At 42.7% G+C, this 12,500-nt stretch overlaps 1 protein-coding gene across 1 annotated transcript in view; it reads right to left on the bottom strand.

Annotated features, from left to right (window-relative positions):
* The window catches only part of LOC135216499 (uncharacterized), a gene marked incomplete at its 5' end in the record, with an annotated part of 123,124 nt that overhangs the window by 90,624 nt on the left and 20,000 nt on the right, over nucleotides 1–12,500 (bottom strand). Inside the window, 1 exon segment of the mRNA XM_064251870.1 lies at nucleotides 7,580–7,873. Within this exon segment, the coding sequence (XP_064107940.1) occupies nucleotides 7,580–7,873 (294 nt within the window).

Genomic DNA, 12,500 nt, shown 5'->3' with positions numbered 1-12,500 from the left:
AACAAGAAGTCAAGTCACAAACCTGTCCATGACAAGTTACAAAAGTCATAGGGTTCATACTCCATGTTACTCATCCTTGTCCCACAAGCCAGGCAACTCTTGATGTTTGCTCGCATAAGGATGTCGAATCATCTTGGCTATTCATTGGACTTTTGGACAGGTCACATAATTCCGGGTCACGCAACAAAAGTTCGTCAAAATAAAATATATACCACAATAGAAATAAAGGTTTAATTCACTAATTTTGTTGGATTTAATAAATGATAAATAACATAAAGCCACATTTACAATTAATGAGAGCTTTAAAGGCACAAAAGGTTTCGGAAATTTATAAAGAGCAGCCGTGATGTAAGCAACATGGGCGCTTGTTAACAACTGATTTTCAAGGGAAGGTTTTGTAACTGTTCAATGGGCAGTGTTGCAACTGGACAGACAGAATAGGAGGTAACAGAGTTGCCAATATGGTAAATTTTGGTGAGGTTTTTTATGGGATTTTGGGCTACATAAACTATATTAAGGTAATGTTTATTAATACAGCCATTAACAAAAACTCTTACGCTGCCAAGTTTCGGTTAATGGTGCCAATAACCGGCTAATGACACCTCTGTTTATGTATGTTATGACACCATAACTCTATTATCAGCACCTTATGGCACCAATAACTGAAACTGGGCTGTTATGGCGCCATAAATCGCTTTTAATTTTATGGCGCTGGACAAGCGCCATAAAATCAGATCGTCATTAACCGAGTTCGTTGATAATGGGGACTCACTGTATTGTGATACCATTTCTTTCTCTTTGCATGTACTTTTCCTGTTGTAGTTGCTGTACTATAAAGATTTCTTTGTTCTTGACCTCAATGGCATGAAGCCAGCCTAACACTAACTGATTTTAACTATAAAGTAATATGCAACATTGGCACCAGCACCTCCAGATTTTCACAGCATGCTGAAACAATTTTTTTTCTCTATAAACTCCACACAGCAGCATATCCCTTTTCATCATATATAATCTTTATATAAGGCTCTTTTCTCACCCTAATCTCCGCAGAAATGAAAATGAAAATAAAAGTACATGAACTAAAATGAACATGACATCATAAAAATGAAATTTTCATTATTAAAATGAAGTTTTATTGTATACTTACCGAACAATTATACAGCCGTGATTTCCACGAGCGGCAGGAATACTAAATTCAAATTTAGCGCGTCGGCGTCGCCAACACTGGTGGTGATGACGTCATCTCCCTCCACTCGCGGGAGAACCAGGTACAACTGCCCAGGTGAATCCAATTCTTTCTGCCCGTCCGTCCACCTAAGGGGAGGAGGGTGGGTATAATCATAATTGTTCGGTAAGTATACAATAAAACTTCATTTTAATAATGAAAATTTCATTTTTATTGTAGTGTCTTACCGAACAATTATACAGCTGATTACACATTTATGGAAGGTGGGATTCAGTGGACCACTAGTATTTCTAAATGGTTACATTTATTACAATACCAGTAAACACTCAAGGTGTCTGTTGTACCTTACCTTGTAAGAGAGCTACAGCAGACTGTTACTGCCTCTGGTCGGTGCTCTTCTTACTATTGTAGAGGAATTGGAATTTGACCAAAGTTAGCCCTCTACAGGAGTGGAATCCTTCCGTAGTTCAAGCGAGAGTCAAGGCTGACTGACGGAGGATAGTAACAACAAAGATTGCCCTTGCCCTGGGCTAAGACCAGAAATTCAATCATACAAAACATTTGTCACCAACACCAGATTTAAAAAACATATATACCCAACCATTGTAAAAATCTGACCTAACAGACTGGTGAGTATCCCAGGTACTCAGTACCCCCAGCTTCCCTTTGAACTCGACAACCTATTGAAGGTGAAAAGTTAGCATAGAGGTGACGACCCCTGTGCCGTTTCTCCCAACACCATGCCAGAAAACCGCCACAGGACCTAACCTTTTACATTCTCGAAAACCGTTTCTATCTCTTTGAGATAATGACTCGCAAAAACCGAATTCGATCTCCAGAACGTGCTCTGAAGAATCGAAACTAAAGATAAATTCTTTCTGAATGCTAAAGAAGTTGCCACTGCTCTAACCTCGTGAGCTTTAACTCTCAGAACGGAAAGATTGTCGTTCTCGACTGCGAGTTGAGCTTCCCTGATAAGCTCTCTAATAAAGAACGATATAGCATTCTTAGAAAGAGGACGAGAGGGATTTTGAACCGAGGTCCAGAGCTTAAAGATTGTCCTCTAATACCCTTAGTGGCAAACAGATACTGCTTAATAGCCCTGACTGGACATAAGAGCCTTTCTTCCTCCTCATGTCCAACCAAATCAGATAAGTTCCTTACCACAAAACTCCTCGGCAAGGATTAGAAGGATTCTCATTTTTGGCTAGAAAGGTCAAAGATACCGAAAATACAGCATTGCCTTGAGAGAAACCGACTCTTTTGTCTATAGCGTGCAATTCGCTGACACGCTTAGCAGAAGCTAGTGCAATAAGAAAAAGTGCCTTCTTAGTCAAGTTCCTGAGTGAAGCCGACTTCAAAGGCTCAAACGGTGGCCCCATGAGGAACTTAAGCACCACATCTAAGTTCCAAGTCACTCTATCCTGCGGGAGCTTAGTGGTTTCGAAAGACCTAATGAGGTCCGACAGATCTGAATTGGAGGAAATATCCAAACCTCGATGTCGAAAAACCGAAGAGAGCATGGCTCTATATCCTCTGATCGTCGAAGGAGCCAGTTCTTAGAGTTTCCTAAGAAATAGAAGAAAATCTGCTATTTCTGTTAAAGAGGTGGCAGGAGTAGAGACTTTAGCACTTCTACACCACTCTCTTGAAGATTCTCCACTTCCCTTGATAGAGTTTGTTAGAAGACTCTCTCCTACAACGAGCGATAGCTTTTGCAGCTCTTCTTGAAAACCCTTTCGCTCTGACAAAGATTCCGGACAGTCCTGAACCCTCAGAGCTAGAGCGGACAAGTTTTGGTGGAACCTCTTGAAGTGAGGTTGTTTAGAAGCCACTTCTCTGGAGGAAGAAGTCTGGGGAAGTCTACTAACAACTGGAGAAGGTCCGGGAACCACTCTTTCCTGGGCCAAAAGGGAGCGATTAACGTTAGTGTTACATTGCTGTGCGACATGAACTTGTTCAGCACCTCTCTTATTAGACCGAACAGAGGGAATGCATAAGCTTCCAGACCCGACCAATCCAACAGCATTGCGTCCACCGACCAAGCTAGAGGATCTGGGACTGGAGAACAAAAGAGAGGAAGACGGTTGTTCCTTGATGTCGCGAACAGGTCTATTGACGGTCGTCCCCAAAGGCGCCAAAGTTTCTGACAAATCTTGTTGTCCAAAGTCCACTCCAGAGGTAACACTTGCTGTTGACGACTTAACTCGTCCGCCAGGACGTTCATCTTTCCCGGAACAAATCTCGGGACTAGCTGAACCTTCGCTTCGTTTGACCACAGGAGGAGATCCTTGGCTACTTCGTATAGAGAGAAAGACTGAGTCCCCCCCTGTTTCCGCACGTACGAGAGAGCCGTGGAGTTGTCGGAATGCACTGCCACTACCCGACCTTCTACTAAGCTCCGAAAACTGTCTGAGCCCCAGGAAAATTGCTAAAAGTTCCTTTACATTTATGTGGAACTTCTTCTCCTTCTCCAACCAAGCTCCTGAAGTCCGTTGATTTCCCGCCAGCAGGGCTCCCCAACCTGTGTCCGATGCGTCGGAAAAGAACTGTAGGTTCGGGAGGATGGGTCGTAAATCTAACCCTTCTTCCAACCTTGCTCGAGAGAGCCACCACCTTAGGTCCTCTTTTATTTGATCTGTGACAGGAAAGGTAATCGAGTCTGGTTGTGTCCTCGCACCAAGAGGCTCTCAGGAAAAACTGCAGAGGTCTCATGTTGGCAGTCTTCCCAACGTCACAAATTTCTCCACTGACGTCAATTTGCCCAGGAGCCTCATCCACTGATTGGCAGAACTTACCTTTTTGTCCAAGAACTCCTGAACTGTCTCCAGACAGCCTTGAACCCTCTTCGGGGACAGAAAAGCCCGAAAAACTTGAGCATTCAGAATCATCCCCAAATAAAGGATGCTCTGAGATGGAACCACTGGGACTTCTGTTTGTTGACCAGAATTCCTAACTTTCTGGCAAGATCCAGAGTTGTTCCAAGGTCCTTCATGCACCGACTCTCTGATTCCGACCGGAGAAGCCAATCGTCCAGATAGAGGAGATTCTTACTCCTAATATGTGCAGCCAGCTTCCTATCGGGGATAGAACCCTGGTGAAAACTTGAGGAGCGGTCGCTAGTCCGAAGCAAAGCGCCTGAAACTGAAACACCTTGCCTTCGAACATGAACCTCAGGTACTTCCGAGATTCGCGATGTATCGGAATGTGAAATAAGCGTCTTGCATGTCCCAGAGAGAACCATACCAATCCCCCTGTCTGATGGACTCCAGAACCGACCGAGTGGTCTCCATATGAAATTTTGTTTTCTGGACATGCAAGTTCAGGGCGCTCACATCCAAAACCGGCCTCCAGACCCCCTGATGACTTGGGAACTACAAAAAGGCGATTGTAAAAGCCTGGAGGAAAATCCCCTTCTATCTGTTCTATCGCTTCTTTGAGAACAAGCGCTTCCACTTCTGCGGCTAGCGCCAGAAATTTGTCTGAGCCCGGAGAGTATGCCTGGAATGGAATTGGCACAGGTGAGAGCGAGGGAGGTGAAACGAGAGGAATACGATAGCCGAACTTGAGTACTTGCACTACCCAGGCTTCTGCTCCTCTGTTTTCCATTCCTCCCAAAACAGAGCCAGCCTGGCTCCACTGGTGCATGAAGAACCGAGCTTTCATTTGGAAGGTTTGTTAACCTTGGCCGAGGCCTTAGACTGAGGTCGCAAATTCGACTTCGGCCGAAAGAAGCGCTTGGGTTTTCTCCCTCGAAAAAGGCGCTTGGGCCAGAGGAGAAACCGAAGGAACAGTCTCCAAAGGAGCTTTAGGTCTCTTAGTAGACTGTGCCAGTAAATCCGAAGTAGATTTCTTATCTAGCGCAGACGAAATTGACAACACTACATCGTCTGGAAAGAGGTTATCTTTTCACAAAGGAGCACCAAAGTTGCCTTTTCTTAAGGGTACCAAAGGCGATGAGCGAAGCTAACTCATCACATCCATCCCTAATGGATTTGTCCGCACAGGACAGAACACCAATCCAATCCTCCGCTAACTCCTGAGAAAGAGAAGGACAGTCTTCGATCTTGGCCGCTAAAGCGCCAATAGTCCAATCAGGAAGCTAAAGACTTCCAAAAGTTTAAACTGATTCTTTACAACGTGGTCCAACTCAGGCGCCGTAAAGAAACTTTAGCTGCGGCGAAAGCAGAGTCTTCTAGAGGAGTCGATTAAACTGGAGAAGTCTCCCTGGGAGGAGGCAGAAACTCCCAGAGAAGGAGCTTCCCAGTTACATAAAACCTATACCTCTTACGAAGCAACTTAAGAGGGAGGGTAAGCAAAAAGAGCCTTCCCTAAGTCTCTTTCATAGACATCCATTTTTTCTCCGTCTCTTTCAACGAATGTCTAACCGCTTTAGATAGAACAAGTTTTGGGAGGAGAGGGTCTGAAGTTTTCCTCCTCATCAAAAAGTCGAAGTTGGGGAGCGCGGAGCCGCTTTCTCAAAATAATCTGGATAAGATACCAGAAGAAATCTAAGGAGACGAGAATAACACGAGAGGTGATGTGAATCCTCCTCCTCTACTTCTTCTTCATTCTCCGATACCGCCGAAGAAGTAGAAGAAAGGAACTACAAACGGATCTGAAGGTTTCGAACCACCCTTGGACTCATTCATCCAGTTGGTTAACATCTCTAACTGCTTGCGCAAAGGCGCCAGAGCCGAATCAAAAACAGTTAACGTAGGCTTGGAAGAGCCAGCAGGAGGCGGAAAAACTACTTGCGCCTCGCTCGGAGCCGCCGAAATTCGAGGCGAAACAGGCGCATCAGGCGTAACAGACGAGAAAGCGCCTAAAGAAAACACCCTTAGAAACTGCTAGCTACAGCGCTAAAACCACAATCTCTACTAGTAGATGGAGCCGAAAAAGGCACAGATTGAGGCGACGAACGAGCTAACGGCCGAGGCGCAACCCTACTCTCAGGCTCCTTATACCGCTTGACTGGAAGAGGCGAAGAATCAGCGCCTGAACGCCTCTTTAAGGGACGCGAAACGGGCGAATCTTCGCCAAGAGCGCCGCGCGACCAGAGACATCGCTTGAATCATTCGAAAGGCGTCTGACCGCAACACCTTTCCAACGCTTAACCAAGCCCTGTTGAGGCGCAACAGCTCAACAAGAGAGGCGCCTGTCTGTGGGCAAATCCCGATCGACTCCCTTGGACTTCCGGTATGTCTTCTCCCGGTGCGGGGGAGCTGGACAGTGACCTTTGTCTAGGAGACGTGTCAGGACAGACAGACGCCCCTCAACTACACTCTTACCTGAAGCCGCTTTCTCCAAAAACGTTTTAACTGAATTACCAAGTTGCAAAACCGTATTCGCTAGTACCCGAAAAAATTTCTGATCTACCTCGATTCCAGACTGGCAATGGTGTCGGAAGAAACTACACGGGAAGCCGGAGAAGTGTGGGATTAGTAGGAGGAATAGGAGGTGTAGTTAAAGGAGACATAACAATTTGAGGAGAAACAGAAGGAACAGATGCATCGCAAGACGAAGCAGAGCTAAGTCTACTTTCCCTAAGCGCTGCTTTTCTAATTCTGTCTTTAGCTAATTTCTCCAAGTATGAAACTAAAAAACTTCCATTGAGAATCAGTCCAATCACTACACTCATTACATGTTCAATCTGCTGAACAAACCTGTCCCCTACACTTATTTAGTGTGAGAATCATACTCTAACTTGGATAATCTAGTTTTACATCCTGAGATGCAAAACCTAACTCCCGACGGACTAGAATCCGACATGGCAACGCCTAAATAACTAAGCAAATAACAACAACGCCAAAAAAAGAGTACTTCACCAATTCCGAAGATCAAATCCACCCCAAGAAAAAGCGAAGCAAAGTCATCCAACCGCACCGACCACCGATGTTCACCGGACGCCGGCAGGAAAAGAATTGGATTCACCTGGGCAGTTTGTACCTGGTTCTCCCGCGAGTGGAGGGAGATGACGTCATCACCACCAGTGTTGGCGACGCCTACGCGCTAAATTTGAATTTAGTATCCTGCCGCTCGTGGAAATCACAGCTGTATAATTGTTCGGTAAGACACTACAATAAAATAAATTGCATGGCCTATGGTGCTGAGACAACGAAGAATGCAAAAAACCTTTTCATGAAGGATAAAAAAGATAGTTTGTGCTGGACTCTGAAGAGATGAAGAACACAATCAATTGATAATTGATAATCCTGATCAAAGCACAACATAATGATTACATATGAAGAGTGAGAGAAATTCTCTCTCTCTCTCTCTCTCTCTCTCTCTCTCTCTCTCTCTCTCTCTCTCTCTCTCTCTCTCTCATGAATGGTACAAGGAAAGTTTTAGTAAGAACTTTATGTAATCATAATTAAAACTATGCAAACTTGCCTAGTAGCCTGTCCATAGTGAAAGGTATAGGTGGGTACATCTGAACAGTGGACTGTTCAGATTCAATATCTGTCTGTCTCTGAGCAGTGGAAGGAGATGAAGGTATAGATGTTGCAGGTATAGATGTTGCAGTGACAGGCAAGTGATTAGAGCATCTATTTTCTGATATGGTATTTCTATTTATACTAAAGGTACCTGAGGACAACCTAGTGGTACCATGGTCAGCAGGTAATAGTTGAGCCATTACTGCTGCTTCACTGTTATTTTCTACTGGGGCTTCATCACTAACCCTTTCTGCAAATATGAAAATATACTATAAAAGAGAATGAATTAGAAAAATTATAATTTATCAGAAAGAGATGAAAAAAAAGTTAAAAATAAGCATGTCTATTATAGTTACAGGTCCTTTTTAAAATATAAAACTTTGTTAAAAAAAAGAAACTCCAAGCAATATGTTCAACTACATACACTCTGTGAATGGATTCACAAACATCCAATCTAAAATTTATCTTCTAAACAATATTTATTTGATAAAACTGAAAATTCTGACATTCTAAAAACACTGATCTTCAATGATCATTTATAATTTTGAACTGTGGTCAAGGTGTTTGGCTGAGTGATATGCTGGAAGCGTAAACATAAGCCCATTTATTATATAGTTTGTTGTTTCACTCAAGTGGTTAGTAATTAACGCCAACCGCATCTAACAATCACTGAGAAGATATTTAAACAATCCACTAAACCATTCCTTAAGAGATGCCAACAACTGAATGTTAGATGATTCTGGAAGCTGCAGTACAAAATCTTATCAATAGTAAATCTTCAAATTAATTAAAATTTAACAAGTGCAAGTATTTTCTTTAACTGAAAAGACGTCCATGTGATTGTATTCCCGTGATTTCTATGGTAAATCAGTGTATCCTTGTGACTGCGTTAGTGTATTTATAACAGTGAAAGTTGGAAAAATGTCAACCAAACATCCTGTAAATACAGCAAATATGAAGAATTTTCAATTAATTTGTATTTTACATAGCTAACAAACCTTAGGTACTAACAGTAGTAGTACAATAAATCTTCTGACTCCAGCTGGAAACTTGTTAAAAATAATAACAAGTTGTAAATGTAAGGAATTTGTCATATGACATAGAATACGTTTAGTTAAGGTGGAATTGAGTCAGATACCACACTTGAATCCAGTGATGCAACAGTCTTTCTTCCGACCCAGAATGAAACATAAGAGGGGTGGCTAGAGTTGGGCAGTCAATGTTAAGACCTCAGGTTTGTTATCTATGAAAAATACAAATTAATTAAAAATTTTCATTTGTTCATATGCAGAATAAACCTCGTCTCAACAGTAGGATAAACTCACACTTGGAGGGAGGTAGGAGAATCCTGAACCAACTGGAGGTTCAGCACACCTGATCATTTTTCTTATGAGAGTTGTAAGGAGGAGGACCTAAGCCTTTGAGATGTTAGACATGTAGATATCTAACACTCAGTCCAAGGGTTTAAACACTAAGAAGCATGTCCAAATTCACAGCATAACAGAAGTAAAAAATAACTACAAGCAGTCCCCGACTTACGACGGGTTCGGCTTATGATGTTCCAAAGGTTACAACGCTTTTCAATTATATTCATCAGAAATTATTTCCAGAGTTATGACACATGTTCTGGGGTTACGCCGCTTACGACACCAATCTGGCAGAATAAATGACTCCAAAAATGCAAAAATAATCAATATTTGAAGGTTTTTGATGAACAATGCAATAAAATGCAGTTTTACATAGTTTTAATACACTAAAAGTATTAAAAGTAAGGTTTTTCTTAGGATTTTTTTATGATTTTGCAGCTTACGCCGATTTTGGCTTACGACACGTCTCAAGAACGGAACCCCCGTCGTCAGTCAGGGACTGCTTATATATCTGTTGAAGCAACAAAGCATGTTAACCACAAAAAATGGGTTTGTCACCACTCCACACCTTGCTGGAGAGAGGAGTTTAAGCTACTGAAAAGCATATTGTATGTTTTAATTAACATAAAAAGTGCTGTAACAGTATGGCTGCTACACTCAACTGCATCAAACCAGTTCCAGCTTGTGGTTCTGTTCTTCAAACTGCCTGTAAGTATGGAAAAAGGAAAATAAGGAAAGAAAAGAGACCAGTCAATCACATCATTTCCTACTGCACACAAGCCATCTTAAGCAAGATACAAACTGTCCTACCAGGGCGCCAAGATGAGTTACACTTGTTGAACAGTCACCACTGGACCCAAGGAAAATGTGTCCAAGGACCTGTGGGCAACATCCTTCGATAAAAGAAAGGTGAAAGTGGTTTGATGCAGTCAGAAACCAGCATTCAAAATCCTATGAACAGACAAGTTCTCCTACATGCCAAGGAGGAACTTATTCCTCTAGTGCCATGCGCCTCTGAATGCACAGAATTGGTGACAGAATTTGACGATGAAGAAGCAGGCTTGCCTAATCAACTCGTGTAGTTAAACGAAAGGGCATTCTAGGACACCTCTTTCTAGGCCTGGCTTGTGTTACCATAAAGTCTACGACAGCCAGGCTTTAAGTGACAAGCCCTTCATATGAAGGTTGCTTGACGGTTACTGATAAAATCCACACCATAAGGAACAGAAAAGGAGGCCAATCTGTCACCATGAACCGTGGGAATCTGGGTCTTAGCCACAAATTCCAAGCAAATTCGGAAGCTACTGACCCCACCCATTGAGGGTTTATGTCATAGGCCTGACCATGGAGCTCTTCAACTCTTCCAAGGAAACCAAGATCAGAAGGAAACAGTTTCCAAAATCAGTTTCCTGTAAGAAGATTGATGCATGGGATTGAAGGAGCTCGTGAGAGACTACTCAGTACCAGAGTTAGGTCCAATGTAGGAGGTTTGAGGTGAAACAAGAACGCTCAAAGCTCTTGAAGTGCATAAAGAATTCCCAGGGCAAACTGATATTCACATCTTCAGATGAACTAATCACAAGCCAGCCCTGTAGGCCCTCGCTAGTATAAAGAAAAAGAATTTCTTCTGTTCTGAAAAAGACCCAGATCTTTAACTACTGAAAAGAAACTCTGAATGGAAAGAAACCCCTTCAAAGACACCAATCACCGCAGCAGACGGCTCATCTTGGATACAGCTGACGAAGATCCTCTAAAGTAGCCTTACATCTGAGTCGCTGCTCTGAAAGAAAGATTTCTTACTCGAAAGAGATAATGGACAGACTCAATACATGATTGGTGGTATCTCTCCACACAAGACTGGCACAGAAGGTTGTGCTAAGGTGGGATCTCTCTCGGCCACTCAGCTTGGGGCCACAAGGAGCCACTAGGGTTACCATTAGACTTTGGAACCTAATACTCAGCTCAGGACATGAAAGAACAGGCAGAATGGTTGAGGAGATGCGTAAACTCCCAGGTTGTTCCCAGTAAGCAGAAGGGAGTCCTCCTGTACCCCCAAGTTGAAAAAATCAAATCTGGGACCATGAACAATAGACCGAGGAGACAACAGGATAACCCAAGGGATCTGTTTGGAAGGAGGAGAGCAAAGTAAATGACCACTCTCCAAGGTGGTTGAAGAAAGACTGATGTGTCACTGAATTCAAGCATGGTTTCTTAGTCGGTTCCACCTCAAACACGTATCAGTACCAGATGCCACAGAACCCTTGCATTTACAGTGTTTTACTGTTTTTAACTGGTTTCCAGCTGGCGCCAGAAGATTTATCCTACTGTTAAGACCAAAGGTTTGTTCAGAGTATAAACAATTTAAAAGTAATTAGTATTTTTCCTAACATACAAACCTGAAGTTCGTAAGTTATCAACATAGGATTTAGCTTGTGAATGTGAGCTGGATAAGCCACTCAAACTTACTGACATGGTAGTCAACTACCAACAGCTTGCCGATACTCTGAACTGACTGGTATGTTCGTCCAACCTGGGGTGTTACCTTTCTGGTATGTACAGGACAGAGGATGGAACCGCCACACCTCTACCATACTGCATGTATGGGATGTAGCAGATGCTAGACTTCTGGACCATTAAGTAATGGGTTTGTGCACCATTACTCAATCAAGCTGTAAGAAACCATAATGAAGTGTCAAAGGCAATAAAAATGAAATTTTATGATAAAATAGTTTTATATACAGTACTTACCAAATAATTACATAGCTAGTTTTCACCTCACACACCCCGCTTAAGTTAAAAAATTTCCAGGTAAAGTTTAAAAGTTTAGTGCAGGTGACCAGTCCTACACACTAACAGGAATACCAGGAACAACTCAGCAGAACAACCTCATTCTGTTTATGCCTTATGTCCATGAGAGGGGAGGAGGAGGAGGGGGGCTCCAATCATGTAATTCTTGGTAAGTAATATACATAAAACTTAATTTCATCATTAAAAATGTCATTTTTATAGTAGTATAAGCAACTTACTAGGTCATTACATAGCTAAATCCCACATTGACAAGTGGGATGCATGGACCAAAACATTAATTTATGTAATGAATTCGAAATAGAAAAGTTGATAGCATTGAATACAATGCTTGTTGTTCCTTGTTAGTTAAGAGAGCTTGCAGTATAAAACTGCCTCTGGTTGGTGCTTAACTTGACCTGTAGTGACGTGGCGGTAAAGCCGAGGAACGCCTCTACTTGAGTGGGAACTTTGCAGTGAAGGAGCTGTCCGATGGCTAGCAAAGTATCAGGGGAGCTTTTGCAGTGAAGGATGTAACTGCTGGTTAGTTAAAATATCCACAAGAGCCCTTGCCCTGGGCACACCATAACCCATCCTCCACTGAGAGTGGTGGGTGTTCCAGGTACACTGTACCACCTGGCTTCCCTAAACTAAGCACCATACTACAAGGTGAAGATATAGTAGGGAAAACTCTATGCTTCCTTCTGTGATACCACGCCAGTTACC

The sequence above is a fragment of the Macrobrachium nipponense genome, chromosome 6 (assembly GCF_015104395.2).
Source record: "Macrobrachium nipponense isolate FS-2020 chromosome 6, ASM1510439v2, whole genome shotgun sequence".
In the NCBI taxonomy this organism is placed as follows: domain Eukaryota; kingdom Metazoa; phylum Arthropoda; class Malacostraca; order Decapoda; family Palaemonidae; genus Macrobrachium; species Macrobrachium nipponense.
Note: the sequence above shows the minus strand (reverse complement) of the source record. Positions and strands in the feature narration are given on the sequence as shown.